This window comes from Pleurodeles waltl, chromosome 3_1, assembly GCF_031143425.1.
Source record: "Pleurodeles waltl isolate 20211129_DDA chromosome 3_1, aPleWal1.hap1.20221129, whole genome shotgun sequence".
Taxonomy (NCBI): domain Eukaryota; kingdom Metazoa; phylum Chordata; class Amphibia; order Caudata; family Salamandridae; genus Pleurodeles; species Pleurodeles waltl.
The window spans coordinates 162425943-162445634 of record NC_090440.1 but is presented as its reverse complement, the minus strand read 5'-3'; the positions used below and the strand labels follow the sequence as shown (position 1 = coordinate 162445634).

The 19692-nt window shown below is 43.0% G+C and overlaps 1 protein-coding gene across 1 annotated transcript in view; it reads left to right on the top strand.

Moving 5' to 3' along the window:
* The window catches only part of IDH3A (isocitrate dehydrogenase (NAD(+)) 3 catalytic subunit alpha), a 102330-nt gene that overhangs the window by 13774 nt on the left and 68864 nt on the right, over positions 1–19692 (top strand). The window contains exons 2-5 of the mRNA XM_069222052.1: positions 6857–6919; positions 8586–8669; positions 13034–13148; positions 13779–13966. Coding sequence (XP_069078153.1) covers positions 6857–6919; positions 8586–8669; positions 13034–13148; positions 13779–13966 — 450 coding nt within the window. The remainder of the gene's footprint in view (positions 1–6856; positions 6920–8585; positions 8670–13033; positions 13149–13778; positions 13967–19692) is intronic.

Below are 19692 nucleotides of genomic sequence, written 5' to 3'. Positions count from 1 at the left end.
CCCACACACACACAAGTCTTTGGAATTTTCTACCCTCCTCTCCGGGTCCCAGACTGTTTGCAGTCACAATAGGCTACTGTGAGGTTGTTTGTGTGTGACCTGAGTCAGTGGCTTTGAAGAGCATGTAGGGCTGAGCACAGCTCCACCCCGCCCCCATCCTTCCAATGTCCAGGTCCTCTGTTGTGTGGCTGTCTGGGAGGAATACACATTGGCCACCTACATCTAGTCATCTGACCCAGGAAACAGTCTGCAGGCACCAAATGATTAGGACAACAAAATGGCAACTTTTTAAAAGTAGCATTTTCGGAATTCTGACTTAAAATCCAACTATTACAGAGGGTTTTAAATTAAAGTTCCTTGGACACCAAACATGACATCCATAACCTGCTCCCAAACAAAAGTCATTGCTTATTAAATGTGGTAAGGTAGCCCAATGTTATCCTGTGGGAGAGGTAGGTAGGCCTCTCAGTATTAAACACATTTGTGAGTTTTTCACTACCAAGACATGTAAAACTTAAAAGTACATGTCCAATCTTTTAAATACACTGCAACTTGCCCTGTGGTCTGTTTATGGCCAACCATAAGGGTGACATATGTGTTGAAAAGAGAATTGTAGGCTGGGCAAAAGGGTTATTTTGGCAGGTCAAAATGGCAGTTGAAAACTTCACACAGGCTCGATTGGTAGTCAGCAGACATTTTTTATCGGGCTACTTAAGTGGGTGGCACTAATTTACAGGCCCTGGATACGTGTAGTACCACTTTTTTAGGACCTCATAAGTAAATTAGATGTGCCAGTTGGGTGTAAGTCAATTTCTCCACATTTAAAGTAGAGATCACAAGCACTTAATCGCTGTTTAGCAGTGGTAACATGCACAGACTCCCCCCCCCCCCCCGACAAAAAAAAAAACAGCATAACAAGAGGGCCCCCACAAAAAAAAACAAGAGGGGTGAAGGCAAAAACATGGGGGTGACGCTGCAGAGAGTGCCAGGTCCATTAGTCATGCACTTCCTAAAAATCATTTTGACTTTGTTACAGCTTTATGGATTCTAGATTGTTGTAAAGGATGTGTTTGTCTATTATTTTTGGTTTTCTCAATTATTTTAGCTGTATGCTCAGATCTTATTAAACTGTTTTAAAGCACAGGAAAGTCCTGTACGTTTGCTACATTTCCATAGTGACTTGGAGAGCATTCATGACTGCAGAATCATGGTGTTCTACCCTTTGATTCCACAGCTTTGTAAGTTACTAACTAGCCCAACCATAACTTCTCTGTTTAAAAGATACTTTCATAGAAGAAGGTTATCACAATCTGTAGTTCAAGACAAGACAATTGTCGCTCCTACCTAACAAGGAGAGCGATTTGGAAAAAGAGAGTGTGCCAACATGTGCTATTTGAAAAGTCACTGTGTCCAAAACACCAGATACTGTGCTTGAAGTTTAGTCTCAAAATATATGTTACCTATGTGTATCTACAAATCTAAGGCTGATAAATATTGGAGAGCTGTGGTTGATACTTATTGGAAATTAATTTGGTTTTTCATATTATTTGACAAGAATCAGATAAAACTCCATTGTGTGAAGCCGACAGTAAGAAAAACAGTTTATTATATGGTCTGATTGAGATATCTCACTGTGTAATAAACTCTCTACATGTACTGGGTCCAGTCAGATTAGCTTGAAAAACCGTAGCTCAACCCTGCGTAGCTGCGGCTCTGAGCAGAAACAAGTGTAAAGCATTAAGAAGTACCAAAGCCGTCAAATAAGAAAGTAAAAACCCAACACTAATTTAAAAAATAGCATATATGTTTATCTTTAAAATTCCACCTCTGCAACCAAAATCCCTCAGAGAGTTCTGGGGATGTGAATTTTTAAAGGCACCATAAAGCACTGCTTTTTCATTCAACACAAATCATTGTAATGGATCGCACTTGCGGTCAAACTCTGAAAACTGTTATGAAGTCTGAAACTACTAATCCGACCCACTGTGAGTGACAAACTCTGTCAGGGAGCAGGTCACAGAGGCCAATAAGGTTTGGTAGTACAGTTACCTTGCAGTCAAAGCAGTCTCCAGTCCAGTTCCAGGCCCTATGGACGAACCACCATAATAAACTATAATGGAGTGGTCATGATGCAAGGCATACAGGATGCTGAACGGTTGATGGGAGCCTTCCTGGAGCTACCCCTTGCTCTAAGAACATGGTGGTGCTCTTTTGGCCAGAGGTCAAGGCCCCTTGAAGTCCAGGTGAAGTCAAGTCAAAAAACAGTTGCCACTGATCTCCGGTTACAGCGCAACCAACGGTTCCCCTTAACTGGGGATGACTTCCAACTTGGGTGACCAGACATAACTGCAATAACTCTCCCGGGTTCAGCAGACTCCGGTGCAACTTTTGAGGGTCAGGTCTAGGCCTCCCAGGCAGCACATTGGAGTTAGTAATGATCAGGCATTCTTGCCTACTAACTCACTAAACTAGGCCTTCTCAGCTTTTGTGGCCCCGTAGCTGTAATAGGAAGTCAGCCAACTGATTCTTGGACTCCCCTCTTCTGTCTGAGGCTTTGGGATGACTTTTCCTTGAGCAGGGTACCACAGACATTCCTCTCTTTGCTAGCCCAAGGAGCAGCAGATGCAGTCTAGTCTTGGTGCAGCCTCTCATTGCTGGGTACAGAGAACAGCAGGACAGTGCTTCTTTGGCCCACTCTTCAGTACAGATGTCATGTGAGGTCTGGGTGCCAAGAGTGCTGCTTTATGCCCACTTAGTAACCTCTGGGAATGTGACCACTACAAGCCAATGGTCCAACAGGTCCCCTCCCACCTAGTGATGACTTCCTTCTGAAGTGTGGCATCTAACTATTCCAAATGCACTATTCTGCCCACTCCCAACATGGCAGAACCCTTCCCTCAGTGTGTTTAGCTTCCTAGCCCACCCCAGCAGTCGGTCAATTAATTCATTTGTTGAGTGTGCTACTCACCCAGGAGGGTCTCAAGGTGGTGTAGCTACCTCGTGGCTAGAGGCCCACAGAAACAAATAGTTTGGAAACAGTTTCCCCTTCTCTGTCCACGACGCCAACCTGTCTGCAAGAACAGAAGAGCAGCCCCTTGTGCGTGTCCCCATTTGCCCTTGAAATGCGGCTTACCCTTTTGGACTCACACCCTAATTGCCCTTCCTTCCAGGGAGAAGCCAAACCTCTCCCAGTGGCAGACCATTTGTGTTCCTTCCTAAGAGTGGTTCACACCTCCCCGCAGAAGGCTGTCTTGGGTCCAGCAACCATGAACAGTCACTGGAAAACTTTGGCCAACAAAGTGGCTACTTACTACAGGTGTAATTTATGCAAACGTTATATTAAATGTGAGTCAGGTGTAATGCAACAATTCTTTTGATATCGTGAAGTATCATATTTAGTGGTCCTATTCAGAAGTTAGCACTGCTGAGAAGTCAGGGTGCATCGCTGTACTCTCCAGTGGGGCTACCAGCCTTTCTATTATAAAAAAACGACAACGCATGTTTTTTAAGACAGGACATGTAAGTTAAGAACAACATGTCCACCTCTTTAATATAATGCACCCTGCCTTTAGCGCTCAGTAATCTTGACTTAGGAGTGACTTATAAATATTAACAAGCAGTGGTACATGCATTAGTTTTCGCATATATTAATTCCTTTTGACACCAACCACATAATAAATACACCAGCTAAGCCTCACAAGAGAAATACGGAAAAGAGCTCCAAACCTCATGAAAAAAAACGCTGTTACCATTGATGAGTTGTTTCTGGAGACATTATTAAATAAGGCTGCTTAAGGACGACTGTACAAGCTTTGCCCAACATCCACTTTTTCTTGCTGCTTATCGTGCAATAGAAAAAGAAGTATATGTGGTAAATAAAAGGAAAGGGAAAGGACAAGGGGGCAGTAAAAAAATACCATTGATATGGCTGCGAGCAGGGTCTCTGCAGGCGCTGGCCTCTGATGTGACGTTCCTGCTGGCTGGTGTTGATTTACGAGTTGCTCTGTTTGCAAAGAAAAGGGAGCACTAGAGTGGGTTCCTGCTTTGTCCCGGGTGGACTGGTGAGTGATTGTTGCCCCGGGGCGTGGCAGGTGAGTGCTGTTGCGATGGGAGCGTTGACTTCCCACAAAAGCAGGAAGAACTGCAATCATGGGGTCTCCACTGAGAAGAGCACAGCGCTCTGAGCCCACGGCATTCGGGCAGTGCTTGCTGTGGCTTCAAAGCAAGGGTGTAGATCCTGTTGTGACAGCAGCGGTGCTGACACCCTTAAAAAAAGTTCCAGCAATGCAGATGAAAACAGTACTTGGGCCTCAGGACACTGATAAGAGTAAACACACAAGCAACAAGCATTGGTAAATGCAGTAAAAATGCTACAGCCAGTAGAAACAGAGGAAAAGTAAGTGGCAAACATAAAAACCAATGAACAGCAAGGTTGGGATGTAAGCCCCTTTAAAATCTATTTAATGCAGTAGATTTCACAAGCACATCAAAAGCGCTATGCAGGCAAAACCTAAAAAGGAATGTTTGGGCATTGCCATTACTTTAAATGTCAAAGTCGAGTTAGCAGTGGGAAAATGCTCTACCAGCAAACTTTGCTTTGCTACCCTCTTGGTGGCACAATAAGGGCTACGCAAGGCACTTTAACTTACAGGCCTTAGTTACTTCTGGCACCGTATACTAGGGGCATATAGGTAAGTAAATTTATGCCAGTTGTGGGTGAACCGGTCAGACATGTGCCTTTTAAATCTTGGAGCACTGGCACTGAGGTCTGCTTGGCAAACATCAGTACAACTTTAGAGTCGAAAAAATGCAGCATCAGTCCAAAACGTGGAGGTAATCAGGCAAAAAGAGGCATTTCCTTACACAGACACTCTAACTTAGTGATTTCTAGTTATCCTTATGTAATTATACTTTGCATAGTCCCAGTTTTACTAAAGTAACATAGCAGTTTTCTTGCAAATTCAAAAAGCATGTCTTGTATACAAACCTTGGTTAATTTTTTTTTTTTAACAAAGTCCTCGAGATTTGTAATGGCCTCAGTTAAACTTGCGTGCCTGAATACATGAGCAGGGGCGTAGGTTCAGGGTGTGTGTTTGGGGCGTTGCACCCCCAAAATAAATGTATTCTGTAGTAAATAGTTGGGTACTTGTGCTCCAAGTTGGTTATGGTGAGGTGTTGGTCGAATTTCACTTGGGATTTGTACAAATACATGCAGACCTAAAACGCACACACTCTGGTCCTTGTTTTAAAGGTCTTAAAAATGGTTATTTAACAAAATAATGAGTTTTAATTACCTCACAATCTGCATTCCTTTCTCTATCTTATGTTCTTTAAGCCTCCCCCCACCGTTTTTCATATAATGTATTTTAACCAGCTTGGTTGTTGGGAAATATGAAACTCAAACTCCCCTTAAAATCTTACTGACCAGGCTACGCCTGTAATGTGAGGCAATGGTGTTTAAACAAAGGTCTGGAATAAAGGTATAATTGGTACTTTTACAGAAGGGATAGAATCGTATATGGTTCATGTGGTGAAACATGACTTAGACAGTCCTACACCAGGTCATTGAGATTGTATGGGCACACACCCTCCTGCCACGAAGGTGGTCCCCTTTGATAACATTCAGTACTAATTTCACTTCTTATCCGAAACTTATAGAAAGTCCAGTGGGGCGTAGCTTCAACGGGGTGTTTGCGGTGTTACATCCCCCTAATAAATGTATTTTCTGATAAGGAGTTGGGTGCAGGAGATTTCAGTCGGGTTATGGTGAGGTATCAGTCGGATTTCAGCAAGAATTTTTACATACACCTAGACAACACGCAAGCACACTCTCTTCCGTTCTGTTTTGAAAGTCCTCAAACATGCCAGTCTGATTGTCGTAAAATGTGATTCCCCGCCCCCACACACACAAAAAGAATCTTTCTGAACAAGCTATGCCCCTGGGAAAGTCCAAACAAATCTAGATTGCTCCATGGAACGTTTTGTGCACTCTCCGTACACGTCATGTTGGAAGTAAACTTTGTTGATAATCTGTATAACAGTAATAAAAATAAAAAAAATCATTGGTAGGTAAGATAAGAGCTGACTGGAACGATAAAAAGTGCTTACATTTATCAAAACCTGTCGTGGTTTATTTAAAGGCTTATCTAGAGAAACAGTGCAGGCTTTTTCTTTCGCATAAATTCATTTTCAGATTGGTGCAGAAAAAAAATCACCAAGTGTCACCGCACAGTGGTGGCCTGAAAGTAGCAGTGAGTACAAGTGAGCACGAGAAGGTCCATGGCACTGTAGATATTTGTTTGATGTGTAGCCTGGGTGCCAAGCGGCCAAAACCGAGATATAGGAAAAGAGGGTATGAAAAGGCGGGTCACTGCCGGAAACAATGCAGCCTTAACTCGCCCTTATTTATTATGTCGCCAGCCGACAATACATTACGCTGATATATCTATATATAATTATATTTGTGAGCCTTTATGAAAATACCTCAACGGATTTAAAAAAAACGTTTTCAGTAGGTAGCCATTGCAATCTTAGCTTCAGTAGAAAACTGTTTTTATTAATTTATTCTATCATTTTTAACCTGAACCCCCACCCTCTTGAGGGAGTTACCCGAAGTTAAATAGAAATTGGTTAATTGAGCAGTGGCTATCAGAAATTATACTGCGTGTTTTCTTGTATCCCGCTCCCGAACGTCTGCAGTTTGAGCTCTCCATGGCCAGACTTCATTGATAGGTAACTAAGCTGTGTAAGACCATAAGCTTACAATGAAAGGTGGTAAACCTATATTCTAATATCAATGCTTAACTTTCTTGCTTCTCTGATGTACGCTTGGAGTCATTATTCCTTTATTTTGCAGGTTTCTCAGTTGCCAAAAGCCTTAAAATACCAAAACCAGGCTACCAGAACCTTCTCACATGGCGTGAGTATCTGTGTATTGTATTATATTCTGTAAGAGCATTTATATAGTGCTTCCTTCCCCTCTGTAGGTGGCGAAGCGCTCAGAGGCCTATGGGTTCTTGGGCGCCCTTTCAGAGTGAGTAGCTGGATGTAGTATATTCCAGGTAGCAGATGTTGGTTGTAGTGTGTGAGGTTTGAAGGCATGTCCGAAACATGGTGCGGAGTATGCTGCAGTGCACACGTAGGAAGCACAATAGCGCCCATGTGTTATTCAATGACCATATCTGGTTGTGCCAGGAGGAGGAGCTCATGGAACGCAGTGCAGAAGGAAGGGTGAGGGAAGGAAGAGCAGAGGTCAGATACTCCTCAAGGTCTGCTCAGAGTCCCACATACTCTAACACCCAAACAGCGCTCTTCTGGAGGGTTTAAAGTGAGACTGCTTTGCTTTCCATTTTTTTTTTCTTTTTTTTTATTTCTCTTGGAAGTATTTTCAAATTGTCAAATATGTCATTGTGAGATGTGTACATTTTTTTTTTTTTTGTTGTATGATTTTTTTTTTTCTTCTGGTAGCTGATAATGGCCGTTTCTTCCACCTTGAAGCCGTCCTTCATGTTGCGCCACTCTGCAGATAGTGTGGCTTGGGCCTCATCAGGAGGGCAGTGATTGGGCCTCATCAGGAGGGCAGTGATTGGGCCTCATCAAGAGGGCAGTGATTGGGCCTCATCAGTAGGGCGGTGATTGGGCCTTATAAGGAGAGCAGTGATTGGGCCTCATAAGTAGGGCTCTGCCAGAGGGTCTGCGGTAGATTTCTGCATATTCATTATCTGGTAGCAGTTTTTGCTTGTTTCAAGGAGGAAAACAATCACAATTCTCTGTGAATGAATATTTTAGGCCGTAGTCTCGTTTTCACTTATGTCCAGAGATACTTTTGAGCAGTCTAGTATTTGTATATTGCATTGTTTAGTCATTGCTTACTTGTAACTGAGCTGCTGTCCCACACGTGCCATGTGGTAGTTCACTTGGATGTGTGTCCTGAACTGAGCTTTAGTCTTCTGTCAGTCTCCTGACTGAAAACAGTTTTATAAGTCTGCCTTCTATTGCACTGCAGTCTATGCCCTTTCACTGGGACATTATATCTCCAAGGTGCATTACTCGCTCGCACAGGCCCCTGCGTTCAAAATCAAGAACCTGACTGCAGACAAGCTCACACCACTTCAGTGGTGGATCTAGCCTGGTTTACTCAAGAGTTTGTAATACACATGCACTAAGTTGTTGCATTGAATGTTATTCATTCTATAATAATCACATTGCTGGTGTATTGCCTTTTTATTTTTTAAATACTTTTACTGTAATACTTTTCATAGTATTATGGTTACAATCAGCATTACCAAATGTGATAATATTCATAACATTGTCTATCATTTTAATTGCACACGTGTTAATTTTTTTACATCACACTAGTCTCAGTAAAAATAACTATTTATTTGTTCGGATGATAGTGTCTATTGCTATTTTATAGCTCCCTTTAAGCCCTGTATCTTCTTCTTTGGTTAGTACTGGCCTAGCCCGTGCCCCACACTATCTCGTTCTGTACTGTGGAGAAGAGGACGGTGTAAACTCTTTGCAACACACTTAATGAGGGATGGTACGCCACATATGAAGATGTTTGTGCTTCTCTGTTCACACAGGTGCAAACAGTTACTTTAATACCTGGCGATGGCATCGGGCCAGAAATATCTGATGCCGTCATGAAGATTTTTGATGCTGCTAAAGTAAGTATGCCAGTCTGTTGTTTTGTGTTACATTAATGTCCCCCCGTGAAGGTGTTTTGCATTGTTCAGAGCATGTGTGGATGTGCTCACCTGACCGTAAATGCCTTTTCATCGGCATGTCAGAAAGGAGCCTGCAATCTTAGTCACACATCATTGAAGGGACTCTAACCTTTATATTTTAATGGGTGATTTTGTACTTTCAGCTCTGTCTGATAACATTATTGCAGGGGTGTGGAATTTATTAAAATATCTACTTGTCCAGGGGACAGGTTGCTTCTCAAATCTACTTGTCCTGTAAAAAGATCTACTTGTCCCTTTGGTGCCATGTAGTGTGGCGACAAATTATGGCAGCAATTAATAGCCTCTCTGATTATGCCAGGGCTACTACCATAGTAGGGCTTGAATACTTGGAGTTTCAATCCCTACTGTAGCAATTTCCTTATTTTGCCACCTTTCTGCAGATCTGCATACTGGGGCTGGAGGAAGCAGTAAGCAATAGTTCCAGGGCTGGAATGCCTTTGAGTCTGCAAACCTACTAACCTGAATGTTTTAAAGATTTTTACCAGCTTCTCTCTAATATTTTCCCATAATAAGAAAGGTTGGACATTTACTCCTGACAATGGCAGAATTAGAACTTCTTCCAGGGTTGGGAAGAAAGTGGCTGGAGGGAAAATGAACTTGCAAATGCTCAATAGATTTTCACATGAGCAAATCTACACATCGTATTTACCCACGCTAAAATACAGTTCACAAATATTTTATAGGGGTACGACATATACCATGGGTGCACTTTTGTGACTTTCTTTAAGAATTTGGCCACAAGTAGGTAGGTTCAGATTTGTGACCTGCAAATTGCGAGTCGCAAATCCGAATGTAGGATGGTGTCCTTGACACCATCTGTGATTCGCAAGGGCTTCGCAAATGCCCACATCATGAATAATCATGAGGTGGGTCGCAATTTGCGACCCCCTCACGAATGGTGGCCTGCTGGAGACAGCAGACCACCATGTCTGTGACTGCTTTTCAATTAAGCAGTTTTTTTTGTAATGCAGCCCGTTTTCCTTAAAGGAAAACGATATGCATAACAAAAACGAAAAATGAAACGTTTTCGTTTCATTTTTTCAGGGCAGGCAGTGGTCCACAGGACCACTGCTTGCTCTGAAAAAATGTTTACAGTGACATTCACAATGGGAAAGGGGTCTCATGGGGATCCCTTCCCTTTTGCGAAAGTGTTAGCACCCATTTGAAATGGGTGCAAACTGCGATTGGTTTGCGCCCGCGTTCGCGGTCACAAAACAATCCTACATTGCACTGCGAGTTGCAATTAGGAAGGGAACACCCCTTACTAATTGCGAGTCGCAAACCCGTTTTGTGATTCGGTAACCAGGTTACTGAATCGCAAAACTGGGTTTGTGCATCGCAATGTGCTTTTTGCACGTCGCAAACAGCGAAAGTCGCTGTTTGCGACATGCAAAAAGCTACCTACATGTGGGTCTTGGTCCCTAATTAGGTCTGGTGTTAACAAAGACATTTTGTTTTTATTAAACTTCTATTTCTCTCTCTTTCGGCTGGCTTTACTGTGAGTGATCGCATTCTGCTCTTCCACAAGGAGCATATTGCCACACAAAGTAGTTTTGTTCAGTGTCAGGAACTACAGTGGCAATCAGTGACGTAACGAAACTGGAGGGTGCCCCTTTGCAAAGAACATGAAGGAGCCCCCTCTCCAGACTCACTCAGGGCAGGTGCTTTGCTGACGGGGCCCCCTGCAGGGCGGCTGCGGGGCCTTTGTTATGCCACTGGTGGCAACGTGTGCTTTAAGATTTCAAAAACTTTTTGGGGGGGTTTTGCCAATGTTTGTTACAATGTTGAGGGCCTGGTAGCTCCCACAACAATAAAGTGTTACAAAAGCCATGTCAAAACAAGACACGCATTGATGAAACTAAAAGACTTATAAAAATATGTCAGATCAGTTGGCTTTGTCAGTGTTTGTTTATTTTCATGCTTCCCATAATCGTGTTGAAAATGGTTACACTGATTTTCCATTAGAAATATTTTTGGGAAATACTAGCATGCATCAACACATTTTACTAAATGACACTTCATTTGCATATAATCAGAGAGCATTCTGGGAGCATTATACTTAGCCTCTTAGCCTAAACTTTTCAAACATGTGTGTACACGTTTTTTTTTTTGTACTGGAACCAACGTCAGTAGTGAAGTGTGACCTTAAAACATTTATTTACAGCACGCACCCTAATAATGAAGGCTTTCAAATAATGAACCATAAATACAAGTTCGAACAGCATTATCTTTTGGAAACACATTACCTCAACTGCAGAGAGTTTAACTCTCTGTAAACAGGCAGCCAAAGGGTTTGTGCTGCAGTGGGTTGGGCCTACTTGTCCCAAGGACAAAGTAAACATAAAAACTTGTTGCCCTTGACCCCAAACAAGATGTCCCGGGCGATAGGAATTCCACATCCCTGTTATTGTCAGCTGTTTGAAGATATGGCCTGCAAGTCTGTAGTCCTTAACACAGCAAGATTAAATTGCCATTTATCCTATTCAGAGGTCTCAAAACATTATTCCTCTCACTTTGGGCAACCAGTAGGGAGATAATGCATGCCTCAATAGAAATGCTTGCTTGCATGCTTGCTATCCCAATGTATGGTGCTATTCAGTGCTCCCCTATTTCTTTCCTAAAACTTGAGGCACCTTTCTTGCTGGATACTGGAATCTATCTTAACTCCTGTTTAAAAAACATAATAATAATGACCCATGAATCTTTTGACTCACTCACTTTAACTATTCTTTCATCCTATTGGTATTTTCAACGAATGCACATTAACTGAGAGAGAGCCTGGACTGCACATAACGCGCAGTTCCACTTGTGAAGTTGCAAGACTAGCTGTGAGTGTTAAAATATGCGGTAGCTGGAGTGTCTGTGGTTTTTGTACTTCCACGTGGCCTCCGATATTCTCAAGTGTCTTCTAGAAGACATGGTCTTCGTTGAATCTCTAAGAGATGTTTTTAAATGAACAAAAATGCCTTCTTAGTGTCATAAATGTTTTGCATCAAAAACGATTTTACTGAAATATACAGATCAGTGGTTTTCTGCCCTTGGCCATACTAGGCTCGACTGTATTTTGGATTTTAGAGTGACAGTTTTTTTTTCATTTCTTCTTTCATCGCATGCATCAAAATGTGCACTGATGCCTTAGCTTTAAAATAAAATATGTACTTACCTTTCACTGAAAGACCGTCAGACTAGGAACAGCCTGAATGAACCTTCCATCTTGATAGAACTGCTCTCACTCAAGGTTTGGGGCATTCAGATATATATCGCACCACGTACTCCTCACCTAAAGAGTCTTTGATCCTAGTAACAGACTTACTCTCTTCCTACTAAAGAAAGTCACTGCCTTGCTCATAGCTAAAATCATTTTACACAACAAAAAATTCCTGTTTGGAATGGCCAAGGTGACTGTTAAGAAGGTATACTATTTTTTAGTCGATAAGGTGAATGAAAATTTATATTAGTAGATCCTAGTGTGCTTAGTCAAACCACTGATAATTTACCTTGTTCTACATCCAAATTCTAATTTAATAGCTTGGATCATTAGGGATAATTGAGGTTTAGTCAATACAGGTATATCAGAATTGACTCATAAGTTGAATTTGCTTGCTCAAGATAGATGCAAAAAAAGTAAAAGGGGATGTAAATTTAGTGATTTTGGCCATGGTGCTAGCAAAATGTTTGCATACATTGAAAATGTGAACCACAGACTATAAACCACTATAGAAATTGAAGGATAGCACAGATGAAATTGAAGATAATTTGAAGTGCTGTGTAGGAGCTATCCTGATATTCCTAATTGAAACAACGAAGTTGATGACAAAATACTTACTGTATGCCTAACAGAGCGATAGCCTTAATAAGATAGTCAAGCCCAAGTAACTGATGCTATCTCTGAAGACAGTAAGACTGTATTGCCTAGTTGAGGAACCTGCACTCACAGTGATATTTCTTACTCTAGATTGGACATAAAAGTTATGGGCATTGAGGTTTGACCTCTGTGAAATTGCTGTATTTTATCTTGTAAAATGAAAGATATTTACAAAACAATAATAGCGTGGGAAATTGACCATGAGGGAAGACCCAGTCTCACTGACACTGTTGACTGGAAATAAAGGGCGCCTTTAGCAATAATAATTCCCTAATTTTCAAATGTGCAGAACAATCTTTGAGCATTAATAATCATTACGATATTTATGTAGCACTTTTTAATGAAGCATACAGATTTAAATTGCTGTAAATAACAGCTGTTTATGGTCACTAGCCTGAAACTGTAATTCTTTATATAGGCTCCTATTACGTGGGAGGAAAGAAATGTGACGGCAATCCAGGGTCCAGGAGGCAAGTGGATGATTCCTCCAGAAGCCAAAGAATCAATGGATAAAAACAAGATGGGGCTGAAGGGTATGGTCTTTTTATATTGCATGTTCACTGTTACAAACATATAAGCAGGTGCCAGTGCTACCTTGAAGGGTGGGTTTTGCACAAGGTTTCTGTTAAGGCTTATGCTGTGCCTGGCATTGCTGTGTTGCTGCTGCTGGGAATTCTAGGTATGTGATAGGCTTCTAGATTCTTGGGTAACTAGGATTGTCAGTTGATGCTACACTGCCTGCATGTTAATTATTGGTCTGTCTGCTGCACTGTCATTTTGGGTTAAAAGTTTAAATAACCTTCTGGAGCCTTCTTCAGTACCAGAAAACTTGACACTGGTGACTAGTGCTTTTAGGGGACAGGTGACTAGGACCACAGACTTCCCCTGGAACCCATGCTATGAATATGGTATGTTGAGTTAACGTCCAGTGTCTCTCCTGGAGTTAGAAAATTTTAAAAACTCGTACTCAGGTGCAAGCTTGTGTATTCACTCCATATTTGTCCTGTGGGCAGGAGGGGGGGGGATTTGTAAGATTAGGTCAGACCATCATCCTTTGTCACGTGTTTTTACATTATGAACTGTATTTGTGGCCAAATGCATATTGGAATATTAGTGCGCTAATTATTCTGTTTATGTAACCTCATATGCTTTGAACTTTACAGGTCCTCTAAAGACTCCAATAGCAGCTGGTCATCCATCTATGAATCTTCTGCTGCGCAAGACCTTTGACTTGTTTGCAAATGTTCGGCCTTGTGTCTCTATTGAGGGCTACAAAACACCGTACACTGATGTGAATCTTGTCACAATTCGAGAAAACACAGAAGGAGAATATAGTGGGATTGAGCATGTGGTAAGCTTAAACAACATTTGAATATGTAATCTGAGAAATGTTGAAATGTTTTACAATAACCATTACTGTTGGTGTACATTTTGTATTTCTAATTTAGAGACAAAACAGAGGCACACACTGAGATGTTCAACCAATGTTTTATGGGGCATTCTGCTTACATATTGGTACCAAATATATGTTAAAGTGAGGTAGTGAATTACTGCTGCTTTCCCAATGTTGCGCTTTATCTGGCAAACAACTGACAAGGGGTGCAGCACAGCACTTGGATTCTGCCCATTCATTCAGGACCATATGAGGGTCCCTTGCTCCCTGTGCCACTGGGTTTATGCAAGCCTGGCTGATGAGGGGTGATACCTCGAAACCGATTCCAGGATGCTTGTTTCTGGTCCAAGGAGGACGTGGGCCTGGCAGTTCGGGCTGGACTGTTCCCACGGGGAGCAGGGTCAAGAATGATTTGCATATGGCTGGGTCCAAACTAGAGTTGCATGGTGAGCAAAAGAATGATGGATTCAACCCAGACCTGTGACTGGGGTTGAGTGTTTGAAGTGTTTCAGCATTCAGTCCATCATCCTTTAGTGTTGCTAAAGTTGCCCTTAGTGGCCAGGGTACGCCCAGATGTGGGTCCCTTAATCACTGTACCACTGGATTCATGCTAGCCTGGTTGATGAGGGGTGATACTTTGAAACCGGTTCAAGGATGCTTGTTTCCGGTCCAGGGACGACATGGCTGGCAGCTCGGGCTGGACTGCTCCCATGGGGAACAAGGTCAAGACTGATTTACATATGGCTGGGTCCAAACAGGAGTGGCATGATGAGCAAAAGAATGATGGATTCAACCCAGATCTGTGACTAGGGGTTTGAAAAGTTTTAGCACTCTGTCCAGCATCCTTTTGTGTCGCTACAGACATTAATGGAGCCAGTCTATTTGCAATGATACGTTCCAGTATTTTAGTATCTAAATTTAATAAGGATAATAGCCTGTAAGATTGGCAGAACTGCCCGTCCGTATCGGGTTTCAGTATCGCTATGATGACTGCCCCTCTAGTGGTGGTGGTGGTGGGGGGGGGGGGGGTCCTCCCTTCTCCACCTCCTCTTGGTACAGAGTGGCGAGGTGGGGTCCTAGCATTAGCTTGTAATAGCATCCAGATTGGACTATTGTAATAGTTTGTATGCAGGTTTATCTAAACAAACTATTCAGAAACTACAGATGGCACAACATCCTGCTGCCAGATTGGTATTGAAACTCCCCCAACGGTCCTCTGCATCAGCAACTCTGGAAGCTGTAAACTGGCTGCCTGTGCATAACAGGGTCCTCTTTAAAATTCTTCTACTCGCTTTCAAATCTTACACAGCATAAGGGCTAAAATATCTTGTTGGACTTGGCCCTTTCTACAGGTTCATTCCCCAAACCTTTTGCCTTCTCCTCCTAATTTTTTTTACCCTTTTTGGCTGACGTTATGGCTCTGGTCACTTTATCACTGCTAATCAGTGCTAAAGTGCATGTGCTCTCCCTCTAAACTTGGTATGATTGGCTTATAACTGATTGGCACATGTAATTTACCTGTAAGTCCCTTGTACAATGGTATCCCTATACCCAGGACCTGTAAATTAAATGCTACTAGTAGGCCTGCAGCGGTGCTTGCACTACCCACTGCAGTAGCCTCTGAAACCTGTCTCAGGCCTGCTAGCGCAGGACATGTGTGCACAGTTTGCTGCCACAGGGACCTGGCATCAATTTTTCTTTGCTAGGCCCAGAACTCCCCTTTTAGTACATGTAAGTCACCCCTAAGGTAGGCCCTAACTAGCCCTATGGGCAGGGTGCTATGTATGCAAAAGGCAGGACATGTGCCTGGTTGCGTGGCCTGTCCTGGTAGTGACAAACAGCCTATTTTGGTTTCTCACTGCTGTGAGTCTGCCTTCTCATAGTATTGCATTTGAAATGCCCTGCCTACCTTTCTGGGTGCGGGCTCTTCTGGTCTCATCCCGCCCCCGAGGCAGATTCTGGGGACCACGGGGCCTTGTTCCTTGTAGGGATATAATTCCATGAGACAGACGCCAGCCTCAACAGAGGCTCCATCCCACTAAAAAGCTGGTATATAGCCCCACCATCTTATGGCTAGAAGCGCAGAAGCTCCTATATGGATCCAGGGTGAGAGAAATCACCTCCCTTGGAATAAACAGGCGCAGGAGCGCAAAGCCCTGCAGATAGACTACATGTCCCATGAATCTGTGCAACAAGAGTGGCATGGTTTTGTTTCTCATGATTTTCATGCCTTGTCCTGTGTTTATCTGATGTTCCTTTGATGGGCAGGTATGTTTATTAGGACATGTGCATTTCTTTAACAACATTTACTTGACTGCTGCTTACAGTGCAGAATAATGAGTAGCCTGTGTGTTTTATGTGACTACTGCTGATTTCTGCAGGATAACTAACAGTACTGTGTCTTGTTCTGACAACTGCTTGAGTAGCAGGGTATTACTGGCATATTGTGTTTGGTCTAATGATGTTGTGTACAATACAGTTTATTTTTATATAGCTTGGTGTTGTCTTTCCTTTGTGATGTATTTATTGCATCACGTTTGTTGTGTGTGTTGTGCAACCGCTTTACACATTTCCTCCGGGTTAGGCCTGACTGCTTGTGCCAAGCTCTGATTTACTCCCCTCGTAGGTCACTGCGTGCTATGTAGTCACACTAGTTTCCACTCAGCGCCAGGATGCTCCTTTGGGAGTGGCAGTGCGCTATATATGTACATCATTCATTGTACGCTTTATAGAGTTTGACCGTGAGGCCATCAGTACCCCACAATGTTCCATTTGCCCGGCTAACAATGGCTTGTATTATGTTCTGCGTGCCTACGGGTCCAGTATTTATTCTCTAGCAGCCTCTTTAACCCAGGCCAGGGCAGTGCCCTTCAGGTATATGTATGTCTGCACTAGATGTTGCCATCCATCCCATGTAGAGGGAGGCATGTTAGCCTGAGTTATCTGTTCTATCAGTTGCCACATTGCCAGTACTCAACCTAAGAAAGTGTAGTATGTCCTGTGCGTGTGCTTTTTACAGCTACCATGATAGGCTTTTGCTCAGACGGTCTCCTTCCCTGTACAGACAGGCAGCACGGTCTTTAGTTATATATTACAGTTCCCAGTCCATAAGATTCTTGACTTCCTGTGTAGTGCTGTGCATTTCCACTAGAGTTTGCAGGTTGCAAGAAAGGGCATGCTTCTAATTGTCTTAACCTCCTCTCTTCTTGCATCAGATTTGTGTGGATTGCTTTTAGGACTCCAAAGTATTTTCTAATGGTGAAGGCTTGTTTGTATACCGTGCACACTTTCCATATCAGCATAGATCCTATGTTTACCTCAAAGTAAACTTAAATCGCTCCCTGTAGGTCATCAAAAAGGACCACAGCTAGATCTAGTGTCCCATTAGAGAAATGCTAGGGCCGGCATGTGGCCTTTCTTCAGGTAATGTAAGTGCAAAGGTGATTGAGGAGTGATCAGAAAGCGTGCAAAGTAGAAATGTGATAGTGCAAATCCATGGGAGCACTTCGACAGTGGATAGCCAGAAATCGATACAAGAATGTGAGTCATGCACTACAGAATGATAAGAATATATTATTTTCTGCCCATACCTCTCTTTCTCCATAGCTCTTTCAGTCCCTCCATCTCAGTCATCTGCCACAATTTCCTAGGGGTTTGCGGGTGATCACCGTGGGTTGTGTTGTTGCTGTCTATCAGTGGGTTTAGAATTCAATTAGTCTTCACCCCAGATGAAGTTATGCGCGCTGCGCAGTGGTACAGAGTCATAATGTCATCAAAGAACCCAGGGTTGTCAGTGTTGGGTGCCAATGAATTGATGAGGGTTATGTGGGTGCCATTCAATTTCCGTTCCAAATATAAGTAGCACCCCTGAGCGTCCCCATGTTGTAATGTCAATTGGAATGTCTGGGAGGGTTCTTAAGTATGGCCACACCTCTTGCATATCTACTATAGGGTGCAAAGTAGCTGTTCCTTCCCCGTGCACCGGCGAAAGCTTGTGTGTTAGTCGGGTTCAGGTATTTCTCTTGAAGGAATCTAACTTTCACTCCCTGTCTGTTCATGTATGCCAACATTTGACATTTATTTTTAGGGCTGACAAGCATGAGCATATTCCTTGTGATCAACTTGATCTCTCCTGTGTTGGTTGCTGGCATGTGTCGTGGTAGGGGTTGTTTGTAACCTTTAAGTCTTGTTGTGTATGGAATTTTCTCATATGTCCCAGCTAAACAGCAAAACCCTCCAAATTCCTACCCCCCCAACAACACAGAATACCCCAACTTTCAGATCATACCCACTCAAGTTTGACCGTTCCCAAATACAAAACATTATGCTCAGTTGGGGGACTAGTCCCTACCATCAGCCGCCTTCATATTTAGAAGTTTCCACCTGACCCCATGTATCTAAAAAGCATAGTCTAGAGGGGTAGGAACCTCAGCGTTGTGCTTGTAAAGGGCCCTGGCTCAAGCAGTGTGATCAAGGAAGCAGTCTTGTAGGTAGTGGTCCAGCTATCGAGCTCACCCGTTAGTTCTATCAAACCGATTCTAAATGGTAGAAACAGAGTTAAGAGCGAGATTGTTGTGGTGAGCAACCTTTTTGCTGTTTCTAGGCTGTTGCACCAATTCTCACACTCATTGCGAGGTGGACTTCGTGTGGGCTGACTGGGCATATGATATGAGTCGTATTTTAATGTTTTAGCAAATGTCAGGGGCTCTTTGTACCTAGTGAAGATCAGTGTCTTGTCATCTGCGTAGACGTCCAGTTGTGCTGGGTAGAGCTTGACATATTTGACGTTTTTGGCTTGTAGGATGTTTCAAGTTTCTGCAAATGCTTTTCGGGCTTCTTGCACAGCTATGGTAAAATTGGGATAAATTGAAATGTCTGAGCTCTGGTAGGTGACATGTCCTTGCTCTCTCGCTAGCGGTAGGTCTGTGTCCCGATCTCAGTAATTTAGGAGCTGAGCAACAATAGGTCGGAGGGGGACGGAGGCCAGCAGGTGATCTAGGTCCCTGTGATCTGTGAGCTCACTCTACTACCACAAGGTCTGAGAAATCTTTCGGACAAAAATCTCTGCTGACATAGTTTAAAAAAAAGTTCAGGTTTGCTCATATTGGTGGTTTCTTGCAGTCCCACTATGCGAATGTTGTTCCAGTGTGATCATGATTTTAAGTCTTATTTTTTGGCCATCACTTTCAGTTGACCTTGTTCCAGTCAGGCTTTTGTCACTTTGATGGTAGGGGCATCGTTTTCCAGGGTCGATATTAGGGTTTCAGCTGCTCCTAGGCAGTCTTCTTGTATGTCTAGTCTCTTCCACCAGGTCCATCTTTGCATTTGTATGGTTGATTTTTGTACTAGTCTAGGTAAGGCTAGTTTTAATTTCTAGCAGGATAGATCTGAGATTTTGCATTGGTTCTGGGTGTGGTTTAGCCGACGTTGATATTTCAGGTGTGGATGAGGGTGGTCTGAAGCGCAAACCAACCTGCCTTTGCTGTTTGAACCAGTGTTTGCTCTGTTTGGGGTTGTTTTTGCCTATTATGCAGAACTCATCTGGAGTGTGACGCATAGTTCATCTGCAGTTGTGCATAGCAGTGTCCCACAGAGGGTGGCAGCGTCTGTAGTAGTCTACCCCGTGGTGTGGGGGGGTGCCAGGGATCGATGTGTGGGTCATTGATTACGCCCACAGCCCCCAG